The sequence below is a fragment of the Acinonyx jubatus genome, chromosome A2, assembly GCF_027475565.1.
Source record: "Acinonyx jubatus isolate Ajub_Pintada_27869175 chromosome A2, VMU_Ajub_asm_v1.0, whole genome shotgun sequence".
In the NCBI taxonomy this organism is placed as follows: domain Eukaryota; kingdom Metazoa; phylum Chordata; class Mammalia; order Carnivora; family Felidae; genus Acinonyx; species Acinonyx jubatus.
Window position 1 is genome coordinate 162,925,928 of NC_069383.1, and position 12,171 is coordinate 162,938,098.

The window sequence follows — 12,171 nt, forward strand, 5'->3', positions numbered from 1 at the left end:
AACTTTGGAGGTGTCACACCAGGGTTTCTGCGGAGGCTCTTGAGTGGGGGCAAGGAGGGTGGGCCAGCGTGTGTCAGGCAGCCACAAGCCTATCCTGGGGCAGGGGTGTCCCACGGGGGTGGGTGCGGAGAAGAGGACCCTTCCCCCACCCCATAGACTAGGGGGTGTCCAGGAAGGCTGCCTGGAGGAGGCAACGTTCTCCCCAGCCCAGGCGTGCAGGGATCTAGTTAGAGCCACAGTGCAGGCCACTGATTCCAGCAGAGAGGGCCCGGGCTCAGCCTGGGCCATGAGAGAGGAAGGCCGTACTCTGGGGGTGCTGCCATATGCCCCCCACCGAGGGCCAAGCACCACGGCCTTTTCACTTCCTCTCTAAGAGTAGCAGCGGTAGGAGCCACCAGCAGGTGGGGAGGGGAACAGAGGGCGCCAAAGAGGGAGGTGGCCTCTGGCTGAGGCGTCTCAGTTCCTCTGGACCAGGGCCCTCCCACCCACTTGGTGCCAGGAGCACACCCAGTCCCCAGACATGGCCCAGTGTCCCCTGGGGACGGGACCGCCCCACTAGAGGACCACTTTGGTTCACTCGTTTTCTCTGCAGGTTCATCAAGAAGCTGGAACACACCTGGAAGGCTCTTGTCCACGACGGGGTGAGCATTGTGCCTTCACGCGTCAGTCCACAGACGTGATGGTCTCCCGGGGCCAGGCACAGGTGCTCCAGAGCCGAGAAACACGGGCCTCCCTTCCCGGAGCCAGTGTCCCGTGGGGGCGGCCGTGTGCCCCGGCAGTCACAGGCCAAGGCGTCCGGGTCAAGACGGGAGAGGGCAGGCAGCTAGCTGTAGGCCGTCCGGCAGTGGCGTCTGAGCCACTGGTGAGGGGCACGGAAGGGCTTCTTGGAGGAGAGGACGCCCAAGCGGAGCTGGGAGGATTCCCAAAGACCGCCCGACCGGGAGAGTCAGGGGCCAGCTAGGCAAAGAGCAGTCTGGGAACGCGCAAGACGGAGGGCGCTCGGGCACTGGCCACACCCACGGGGCACTCCAGGCAGAGGAGGGCGCGGAAGCTGTCACTGCCTCGTCTCCCCCACCACCTGCCAGAACGCGGTCCTGCGGTCACGCCTCTGCAGCGAGGATGGGACGTGTCGCTTTCACCCTGGAGGCCGCGAGTCCCCTGTGGGTTCTGTTACGTTACAGCAGGAGGAGGACCCGGGCCCTGTCTGGGGGCACCTGTGGTCGTCACCCCCCGGGGGGGGGGGGGGTCGCGTCTGGCGAGAGTGGCAGCCTCTAGCCTCCCTGTCGCGCAGACCAGGAGACAAGCTTAGAGGGGAGCCCGGCATCACCCCACACTGGGGTGTGGGACCGAGGGACAGCAGCGGCCGCCTGTCCCCACCTCAGGCGTGGCTGTGCGCCACCAACCGTCCCTTACAAAACGGGCGTCCAGCCGTCCTTTGTTGAGACTCGCTCTCAGAGAATTGCTCTGGTTTCCGTGTTTTGACGTTCATTTGTCTACCTCTTTGAGTAGCTGTCGCTTCCCATGGTTCAAAGGATTAGAAATACAGACGGGTTTATGATGGCGGAGTCTCCCTCCCACCCTGCCCTCTGCCACCGTCACCTGACCCCCGGGTCCGTCCAGGAAGCCCCGTGCTGGGGATGCAGTCCCCTCCCCACCTGGGCGGCTTTGCCCTGCCGCCCGCCTGTGCCCTGGGCTGTCCTGCGGGACCCGGGGAGCTCCTGGTGGGACCACGGCACTCATGCCCTTCTGCCCTCGGGCCCTTGTTTCGCTTCCCAGGACACCGTCTCTGTCCACCGGCCCAGCTTCTACGCAGAGCGCTTCTTCAAGTTCATGAGCAACACGGTCTTCCGGAAGAACTCCTGTGAGCCCCCCAGGCACTTTGGGCAGGAGGGCCCCCGGGGTGCAGAGACGGGAGGCAGGGGCGGCCAAGAGCCGAGCGAGCCCACAGGGTCACCTCCCGCTACTCGGCCATCCTTGGGCCTCGGTCAGGGACTCGGTCCAGAGAACGGGAGGGTCAGGGCACCACGCTCACGGGGCCCAGCGCAGGGCCTGGGGCCCACTGTCTGAGCTCGAGTCCTGGCTGCACCGCCTCCTGCCGGGGTGACCTCCAGCAAGCGATGCCCTGCTCTGTGCCTCAGTTTCCCCATCTGTACACACGCAGCAGCTGGGCTTGACCCTGCACCGGTGCACATTGAGGGGGACCACTTGCAGCCTCGTGCCATCACCGAGGAAACCACCTTGGTGGACGCGGAGGCGGCCGGTCAGCAGCCGGGACCCGGCATTGTCGAGGAGGACGCAGGACAGAGGCGGCTCTTGCCCCCTGGGTGTCTGTTGGGCCTCGAGTCCCAGATCCCGGCACACATCCCAGAAGGGGCCTTTCTCCCCGTGTGTCTGTCCGCCATCTGCCCCCCGCACCCTGTGTCCCCAGAAGGCAGCGTTCTCGTCAGCCTTGGTCGCTCTGTGTCCCCAGTGTCTAGGCTGGGGCCTGGCACACAGTAGGTGTTAAGTGCCCAGTGCCTACCTGCTCTCCTGGCCTGGGCCAGGCCTGTGTGGGCCGTGACCCAGCTTGGTCACCTGGAGCCGGCTCGTCGAGCCAACACTCCACGTTCAGTGACATCTAGCCGGGAGCTTGAAATTGACGGCAGTGGGATTGTCTCCTGAGAGTGGGTTGTTCATCGGCATCCGCGTGCCACGCCTTGGAACCTCTCCTGGGGCGTCATTCTCACTGTGGTCCGGGGGGCTCACCAGCCTCCAGGTACCGGAGGGCTGTTCACAAGGCGAATTGAGCACGTACTGTGTGCTGGGGTTTGTGCCGGCCGTCCCGGGGCCAGAGCTCGCAGCAGGGACGGGGAGGACACCGTGACGGGGGCTGGTGGGCTGAGCCGCATTCCACAGGCCACTCATCCCGGGTTGGACCAGGCCCTTGGTGCTGAGCCCTGCACGCCCCAAGGCCTTCTGTTTCCTGTCTGAAAGTGGAGGCCACAGCCAGGGCGGGCTGCGACAAGGGGGCCTCCTGGTGCCTCCCGAGGCAGAGCCGGGTAGAAAGCAGGGCAGGGTTTTCTCCACAAAGACAGCGGCTCGTTGCCCAGGCTTGAGGGCCGGGCTGGAGGCCGGGCAGCGGGGCCATGTGTGCAGGCAGCGGGCCTCGAGGGGGTGGCGAGCAGGCTTCCGTGCAAAGGAGGGATGGGGGCTGGGGGCCCCTGCCTCAGGGTTGCCGGGGGCTCCCAGGCGGCCCCTGAGCGCCAGTGCGCCTCTCTCCACAGCCCTGAAGTCCTCCCCGTCCAAGAAGGGCCGTGGTGCGTCATTGGCTGTCAAGCCCCTGGGGCCCACGGCCGCCTTCTCGGCCAGCCAGATCCCCAGCGAGCGGGAAGATGCCCAGTATGACCTTCGGGGGGCCCGCAGCTACCCCACGCTGGAGGACGAAGGTGACCGGGCAGGCTGGGGAGCGGGCGCCTCGGTGACAGGAGAGATCAGGGGGCTGCTGGGGAAAGACGATGTCCCTGGGGGGCCGAGAGGGGAGGGGACACAGGGAGCACCCCAGTGTGAGGAAAGGTTCCCTGAAGCTGGTACTTGGGTGGGAAGGGCCTGGGTCACAGTCACCCCGCCCCCATCCCATTCTGAGATCTACAGCCCTCTGGGGAGTGCTGCGGAGGGAGAGGTGACCCCACCCCATCACCAGGCGTGCAGACACCCAGAGGGATGAAGCACTTGATGGGGTTGGGCATGGTGTTTTGGAAGGTCCCTCCCAGTTTCCAGGGTTAAGGAGTCAAAGATGCCAGACAGGGAGGGTCTGGGGGAATAGCATCAAGGAAGGGAGAGACTGCATGTGCAAAGGCCCCGGGGCAGTAGTAGGCCTGGCGCGTTGGAGGAACAGTGAGAGGCCTGTGTGGTCGCAGCAGAGTGAGCGAGGAGGTGGGCAGGTGGAGCAGGACCTGTGGGCCTCCAGGACGGGTGGGCTGCTGGAAGCTGTTGTGCCAGGGGTAAATTGGAATGCATTTGCCCTCTTAAAGCTGGCCAGCAGGACGTAGTGTTGGGTGGCAGGTGGGGGTGGGGCATGGGTGCAGAAGGTGAGCCGAGCCACAGGTGGCGCCAGAGGCCCGGAAGGTTTGCCCTGGGGGCCCGGCTCCTGCAGGCGCCCACAGCCTCCTCCCCACAGGCCGGCCCGACCTCCTGCCCTGCACGCCGCCATCCTTTGAGGAGGCCACCACCGCCTCCATCGCCACAACCCTGTCTTCCACGTCCCTCTCCATCCCAGAGCGATCTCCCTCGGAGACCTCAGAGCAGCCACGGTACCGGTGAGGGGCCCGGGGCGTCTCCCTCCGCGAGGCGGGGGCGTGGCCACATCCCGTACCGGGTGGGGCGGGTGGCCTCCGCCACTGGTTCCACCTGCTTGCGTCTCTCTGCAGGCGGCGCACACAGTCTTCCGGACAGGATGGCCGGTGAGATGAGACCCCAGCTTCTCCCCACCTGACCCCACGGTCTCCCCGCAAGGCCTTTCCTCTCTCCTCCCCTCCCCCTCGCACCCCGTCTGCCTTCCCGCCCAGAGCCCCAACTCTCTGACCACTTGCCTGGGCGCGGATTTAAGTTAGGGCCTAGAACTGCACAGAATCTTGAGTCACTTTGTAATTCTTTCCACCCTCCCACTCCCTTCCCTGCACCTGTTTGTTGGTCTTTTAATTTCATTAGTTTTTATTCTAAGGGGTACAGAAGAGAATGTAGTGAATGCCCCCCCCCTGCCCCCTGCCCGTTCCCTTCCATGGGGGCAACCCCTGGACGGGTCTTTTGTTTTTTTGTCTCTTTCTGGAACTACATTATGAGCTTATGAGAAAACGTACACACAGCCTGTTTCTGCCTTCGTCTCGACACAAGCAGAGGCCTGTGCCACCCCAGGCCCCTTGCTGTGCACACTTACAGGTCAAGGCCGGCTGTGAGCACGTGGAGCCCCCGCTGCTTCTCTTCCACCTCACAGGGCTTCGCCTGCCCCCCCCCATGTCCCCCCCCCCCGGGGGGGGCACTTGGGTGGTTCCTCTTGCTGGATCTTACAACGCGACCTGTAGGGCTTGTCTTCCTTAGTTTGGGGGTTAAATATTCCTGCCAGTTGGAGAGAAAGTTATGGCATAAAGCACTTTCGGTGGAAAGCGTTTCCCTCTGTCCAGCTGCCCCCTCCAGCCTCCACAACCTTTTTGCTCTCTGGTGTTGCTCTGCGGAGACATTGTCCATTCCTGGCTGCCCGAATGTTCTGACGCGTCTACATCAGGGGCCTGGATCGTTGAACCCCCTGGAACCACCCCACCTCCAGGCCAGGGCCCAGCTACCCCCAGGAGGGTGGGCAGGATCCAGGCCACCATTCACACATTATTCCCCTGCTGGTACTACGGTCAGTCCCTGCCCCCTTGCAGACCGCAGGGGTGAACTGGGCCAGCTCAGGGCGCTGGTCAGGTGGCACCCAGAGGGAGCACCCCACGGAGGCTCCCAACTTCCCACCAGGACTGGAGATCCACCGGCCTGGAGCTTGCCTGGTGCACCCCCACCCCCACCCCCGGGGGGGCAGAGTTCCGGTGAGGAGAGAGAGCGTGAGGTGCAGCTTCCCACTGCCTCCAGGTCCCAAGAGGAGACACACGTGGAGGAGGACCTGCAGCAGGTCACGGTGCAGGTGGAGTCCGCGTGCAGCGTGGAGATCGTGGTCCCCAAGGAGGAAGACGGGGGGTGAGTCACCAGCCAGCGGGCCGGCTGCGGTCCCGTTGCCCGACTCTGCGCTCGGCCTCTGCTCTGATCCCATTGGCTGAGCGTGGCCACGTGGCCAGCTGGCCCCCGAGGCAGGCTGGGTAATGGAGTCCGCGTTCTGGGGCCGGAAGTGGGGCCCTGGAAGGGGCGGTGCGGGCAGCGGGAAGTGGGCGATCCGCGCAGGGGCTCCTCCGGCGCCTCGGGTCTCCGGCAGAGCCGCCGGCTGTGCGCCAGTCCTGGGATTCTTCCTCAGCCCCTGGGGTCCCCAGCCTGGAGCCCCGAGCTGGCAGGAGTGGGGCCCCGGCTCCCCAGGGAGCCTTCTGGGCTCAGCCCGCTTCCCCCATCGTGTCGTGTGTCCGATTCACGGACTCCTGGTTTGTTTCCGTGCGCGTTCCTGCTCCTCCGGTGCAGAGACGGGGGTTCAGGCTCCTGTGTGTCTCAGACAAGGAGGCGCTCCCGGCCGCGCGTGGGCCACCCGGCGCTGATGCCGCCGTCCGTGGGCTCAGCGAGAAGCGGCTCTTCTATACTGGCCTGCCGAAGCGTGTCATTTCGCTTCTCACGTCCTCTCTGACCCGAGGCAGTGGCTCTTGGCCCCCAGAGGACATGGGGCTGGTGTCTGGGGACACCTGTGGCCAGAATCGTGCCCTGCCCCGCGCGCCCCCAGAGAACCATCCGCCCCCACGTCCATGGAGACCCTGCTGCAAGGTTTATTTAGGAGTGTCTCCCAACTTTGGAGTATTTGAAGACTGTTTTGTTTACATTTTCAGTACTTAATCTTAGCTTTAAGTTGAAGGAAGCAGACTAGAAAATCCACGTATATTTTAAAAACATTTAGCCTTTCTGCTCAAATACAGATTTCGTTTTTTAAATGTTTGTTTATTTCGAGGGAGAGGGAGAGAGAATGCAAGCGGGGGAAGGGCAGAGAGAGAGGGGGACAGAGGATCCGAAATGGGCTCTGCGCTGAGAGCAGAGACTCCGATGTGGGGTTGGAACTCATGAACTGTGAGCTCATGACCTGAGCCGAAGTCGGATGCTCAACCGACTGAGCCAGCCAGGTGCCCCACAGAATTCATTGTTCAAGGTCAGTGGACGTGTGTGAACAACGTGTGTTCTCTGTGAAGGGATGGAAAGTTCTGAGCCCGCTCTGTCTGATGTATCGATTGATGGCATTCAGTTTTATCACATCCTCATTTCTCCTCTTTGGTGTGTTTGGTCCTATAATTGGCATCGTGATCAAATTTTTCTTGCTTTTGTCACGATTTCTGCTTTATGTGCTTTTTAAATTTTCCATTGCGTTTCGAGAGACCTTACTTCACTCTCACAGACACACATTCCCAGGCTGCACTTTGCCATCCAGAGTTTATTTTGAGGGGCGCCTGAGTGGCTCATTCAGTTGAGCAGCTGGCTCTTGATCTCAGCTCAAGCCGTGATCTCATGGTTCGTGAGATCAAGCCCCACATCGGGCTCCGCTCGGATGGCTCGGAGCCTGCCTGGGATCCTCTGCCCCTCCCCCTTCTCACGTTTGATGTCGCGCTCTCTCGCTCTCTATTTCTCTCTCTCTCAAAATAAACATTAAAAAACAAATAAACAGTAAAAAAAAAAAAAAAAATAGAATTTATTTGACACGCACAGACCCGTGTGCACACACAGCCGTTTCTGCTACCCGTGGCTTTTTTGCCCTTAACTGAATTCTTAACAGTATAACGCGTCTTTCGGTCTTTGCCCCCAAAACAGCCCATCCCTCCAAGGGTAGAGGTGCTCCCCCACCTCAGAGCCTGTCATTCTGCTCAGGAGCTGGAATCCATCCCCGGTCACTCGGCTTAGGACACGCCTCACTTTCCATCTGGAGCCTCAGTTTCCTGTCTGTACCTCAGGAGGGTGGCAGTCCCCTCCCCAGTGGAGGGTCGCTGGGTGAATTCAGGCAAGGTTCCTGAAAGGGCCTGGCCCAGAGGAAGTGCTCGGTGAAGATGAGAAAGAGGTTCTGACCCAACATGGTGGGTGCCCGGCGTCCCTCCTCCGCAGATGGGGAAACTGAGGCTCGGACGGGAAAGGACCCTCAGGGTCGCACGGGGAGTGATGGTGGCGCCGGGACCTGCCCGCCCACTGGTGTGTACTCACCCGTTCGCGGGAGGGCCGATTATCTCCTGGGCCTCAGCAGTGATGGGGAGGTTCTGTTTTATTTGGCCTCCTGAGTCTTTCGAGTCTGTGCTGCCCCGCTGATGAGAGGGGAGGGGGCAGGCAGGACCCTGCGGCGGGGGCTGGGCCAGGTGGGTGCCGTCCTGAGCCCTTCCCCCAGGACTCCCGTGTCCCTGTGTCCCCAGGGTGGAGGCTTCCCCAGCCTGCGCCTCTGCTGCTGCCGAAGCAGAAACGGCCAGCCAGGCCTCGGATGAGGAGGACACGCCCGCCACTGACATCTACTTTGTAAGTCCCCTGCAGCTCCCGACGTTGCCAGGCCCTCGACCAGACGCACTCACACGCTCACAAGGCACTCCTGTGGACACAGACGTGCACTCACGGGTCAACGCTCCCCTCCGCACGCTCTCGCACACCCAGTGTGCCTTCGCACGCATTGACACCCACACGCTCACGTGCTGTGGGAACGCCCTGCCCCGCGCCCTCCAGGCCAGGCCACCCCAAGTCAGGGGAACTGCCCTGTCCTCGAGCTCCGAGCCCCACAGGGCCCCGTAGGTCCCGGGCAGCCCCGGGGCTGGCTGCTAAGGGCTGCAGGCTGCGTGGCCCTTCTCCCGCTGGGAGGGGGGTGGGGGGGCACGGCCAGGTGGGTTCTGTTCTCGGGGAGGTAAGGGGACCGTGGCGAGGGGCAGGTGGGACAGGTGTGCTCCATGCTGCCAACCTCGTGGCCGAGGACTCACGGCTGCTCCTGGAGGAGGTGGGGTCTGTCGCAGCAGGAAGGGGCCTTGCCCCGGGGACCCGGGGACCCGGGACCTCTCTTCCAGAGCTGCGGGTCGCCTCCCGCCCTGCATCTCCCACAGGTAGACAGGTTAGCTGGGCCGGGAGCCTGGGTGAGATGGGTGCCGGGTGGCCAAGTGGCCTCGTGCAGTGGAGGGGCCTGCCTGTCTCCCTCCCGGACCTTTGATCTCGTCTCCCCCCCCCCCCCCCCCCAGGTCCCGTGAGCTGGGGGCCTGCCGCACCGCTGTCTCCTAGCTAACACCACACTGCTGTCTGTCTTGGGGCCTCTGTCTGGCCTGGAGTCGTAACAGGTGCACTGTGTGTGCGTCCCCACACCCGCCGTCATCTCCCCGTCCCGGGGGGCTTGGTTTGTGTCCCATTCTGCGGATCAGTGTGCGAGGCGGCCCCGGGGCCGTGTTCGATGTGCGCGTCTGGGTCCTGTCACCTGAGTGGGTGGCCAGGCCCTGCAGGCAGCAGAGAAGGTAGCGGGCCAGAGCGGGACCCCGCCACCCCCAGACTCACCTCCCGCTTGGCCATCGGCTTACCTGCCCCGCGCCCTCCCCACCTGACCTCCCCGCCGGATTCCGTTGCCTCATCCTGTCCTCTGTTTGCTTCTTCCCCCCCGCTCGCCCGGCCCGCCCAGTTCACCGATGGGAGGTACTGGATTTACTCTCCCCGGCATCGCCGACTGCGGGCCGTGACGCTGAGCTCCTCAGGGACTGTAAGTGACCACAGCAGGCCTCCAGGGAGCCCAGCCCCCGACCCACCACCCTGGGCAGCAGGGAGCCACAGGTCCCAGCTGTCCCATGGCCTCTGAGAAGGGACTTGGGGAAGTAAGCACCTTGACCGAGACCAGCCACGTGTCCCCTGGTGATGTCACCACTGGGCCTGTAGGCACACACGGCCGGGGATAAGGGGACTTGCCCGTGGCGGCGGGGTCTGCATCTGACCCCAGCCCCTGGCGGCCTCTGCCCCTCTCCCCAGCCCGCCCAAGTCAGGGACAGGCCAGAGGACACTTGTCCCATAGTCAGACCTCGCTGCCGATGGCTCCCCAAGGGGCGTCTGCCCTGTGGAAGCAGGTGGTCACATGGGTCAGCAAAGGGACCGCAAAGCCAGGCTCTTAGCCGCAGGAGAGAGGAGGTGGTCTTTCCATACTCATTTCACAGTGGAGGGACCAAGGTCTCGGCTCCCCAGGAAGCCCACGAGGGCCCACGGTTTGCATAAAATCTGGGTCCAGGCTCCCAGGCAGCCCCTGTGTCTCGGGGACCCTCCTCTACGTAATGGGCTTGGGGACTCTATGTGCACCTCATGCAGCAGTGCCAGCATCGGTGCCTGATAATTGGCATCATGAGCAATAAATGAGGGCCCAGAGATGCCAGGTAACCTGCCCGGAGCCACACAGCGCTCCAAGCAGGCAGAACAGGTTGAGTACCTGAAGTAAGTTTCTGTTCTCAAGACGAGGACCCTCAGAGGCTCACACCCCCCCAGCCCCAAATGCCTCTGAGCATCCCTGGTCGCCGGCACTGAGCTAACCCGAGAGGTGGAAACCGCATCCCCAGGCCTTCCTGCCGCGCTGTGTCCTCGTGAGTCAGGGATGCAACACCCCTAGGATGATCTAAGAGCAGGCCCCGAGGGCCCCCAGGGCAGTGCTTTGCAAAGGCTGCCTGGAGAGGGGTTGACCCTGACCTAGAATCACCGGGGTGTGGGGAGGTGGGAGAGGGAAGGCTGGGCTCCGTGGGGGGCACAGCGGAAGCCAGTGGGGGGCACCGGGGAGGAGAGGGAAGAGCGTGAGGGCTAGATGGGTGGGTCAGGCCCGAGGGCCTGCAGAACCGGGGACCGTGTGTCCTTGGCCCCACTTTAGTGGGGTCACCACGGGGTTCTGCTTCCTGCGGCCCACCATCGCTTCCCCGGGCATGCTCTTTGCAGAGTGCAGGCACAGACCCTCTTGTCCCACGTTCTGCCCTAGAGGGGCAGCTACCCTGACGTCTATCTGCGGCGGCGGCTCTTCCTCTCCCCCCTCCCCCCCCCCCCACCCGCGCGAGGACTCCCAGGCAGGCAGCGGCTTTTGTTGTGCTGTGACCAGTAAGCAGCCGCAGGGCCTGTGCGCCCCTGCACGAGTCCATCCGCCAGCGGACAGCCCTCAGGGGGCGTGTCCCTGGGCCAGGGGCCCCTGGGCCGAGTGCTGGGGCAAGAATGAGCTGGCCGAGGTGTCCCGAGGCGGGCCGTGCCTCGGGTACCGGGAGTCTGGCCTGTGGAGGCAGGTCCTGCGGCAAGAGCTTGGAGGAGGGGCAGGGTGAGGTGGGGCGGGAGGGCCTGGGCTCACCCAGAGAGCGTAGAAGCCGCACGCTGGTGCTTGTCCTTCACGAGGCCCTGAAGAAGCCACCCCTTGTAGAGGCGAGGCTGGTGGTCGGGGTCGGACGCAGGAGGGGCAGGTCTGGGGGCGTTTTGGGTTGTGGCCCCCGTGGGTTTGGGGGCCCTGGACGCCCAGGGGGGCGTGGCCAGGGCAGGTGCGTGCTCAGGCCCACTGCTCCCAGCAGAGGCGGGGCAAGGGGGTAGGTCTACAGGCACTGAAGAATGGGGGGGGGGGGGGGGCAGGAGAGAAGAGAAAGAAAAAGGAGAAGGGGGGGTGGGGAGGATTCTTGTGGTGGGAGCAGACCCAGGACGCACACGTGTGGGTGGGTGCTGAAGGCACACGTGCCCTCCCCGCCAGCCCGACCCAGAATGGCGACCCCCTTCCCCGTCACAGCCGGAAGAGCGCACCCCCTGGCTGGGCCTGTGTTGCTTGCTGTCTGGGTGGCCCGTGCCTGGGTGTCTCCCGGCTATCTGTGCGTTTGGGGCATGAGGAAACAGCCTCCACCCACTACCCCCGACTGCCCACATCACCCGGGACCCCCAGCAGAGGATCCCCAGGGCCCTGCCCCAGCTGGCGGCCCCACTGGCCGAACAGCAGGCAGGACTGAGGCCGGAGCCCTGCCCGCGGGGCTAGGACGGAGGCGAGGGTGCGGGGGGGGGGGGGGGGGGGGGGGGGGGGCCGAGCAGGAGGGGAGGGGACAGCAAACAGGCCACGCCCCACGCCCCTCCCTTCCCCTCCGCTGCTCCGGGCCCTGCCTGCACCCCCCACCCTTGCACCGCGCCGCTCCCTGCCGCCCACCCCGCACTGCCGCCGCTCGGCCCCGCCGGCCCGAGGGGGCCGTCCAGGTGGGGCTGGGGCCTGTCGGGGAGAGGCCGGCGGGGGCTGAGCCGCCTACTCGTCGTCCGCGTTGGGGTCCGCCTCCTTTATTTCTGTTTCTTCCTTCCTCTCGCCTGCCTCTCTCCGCCTCCTCGCACCCTGCTCTTCTGCGCGCCCTTCCTGCACGTGCGCCCGCCCGCCCTGCAGCCCGCCGACGAGAGGAGCTGGGTGTACTCCCCGCTGCACTATAGCGCGCAGGTCCACCCAGCCTCCGACGGCGAGAGCGACACAGTAAGTGCGCCCCGGCCCGCCATGCCCGGGGCCTCTCGGGCCCCGGGACAGACGGGGAAACGGAGGCCCGGGGCGGGAGG

The 12,171-nt window shown here is 64.6% G+C and overlaps 1 protein-coding gene across 9 annotated transcripts in view; it reads left to right on the forward strand.

The window, feature by feature from the left end:
• Positions 1 to 12,171, forward strand: part of PIP5K1C (phosphatidylinositol-4-phosphate 5-kinase type 1 gamma) — a 49,274-nt gene that overhangs the window by 34,120 nt on the left and 2,983 nt on the right. For 2 of the 9 annotated variants that reach the window (XM_053220111.1, XM_053220115.1), the window contains exons 10-17: positions 593 to 641; positions 1,777 to 1,861; positions 3,264 to 3,425; positions 4,133 to 4,295; positions 4,407 to 4,439; positions 5,602 to 5,706; positions 8,046 to 8,145; positions 9,275 to 10,600. In XM_053220111.1, coding sequence (XP_053076086.1) covers positions 593 to 641; positions 1,777 to 1,861; positions 3,264 to 3,425; positions 4,133 to 4,295; positions 4,407 to 4,439; positions 5,602 to 5,706; positions 8,046 to 8,145; positions 9,275 to 9,448 — 871 coding nt within the window. In that variant the 3' untranslated portion in view covers positions 9,449 to 10,600. Of the gene's footprint in view, positions 1 to 592; positions 642 to 1,776; positions 1,862 to 3,263; positions 3,426 to 4,132; positions 4,296 to 4,406; positions 4,440 to 5,601; positions 5,707 to 8,045; positions 8,146 to 9,274; positions 10,601 to 12,007; positions 12,092 to 12,171 lie in introns of those variants that run through there. The other 7 variants (XM_027049228.2, XM_027049229.2, XM_053220114.1 and 4 more) reach the window with 7 other exon arrangements.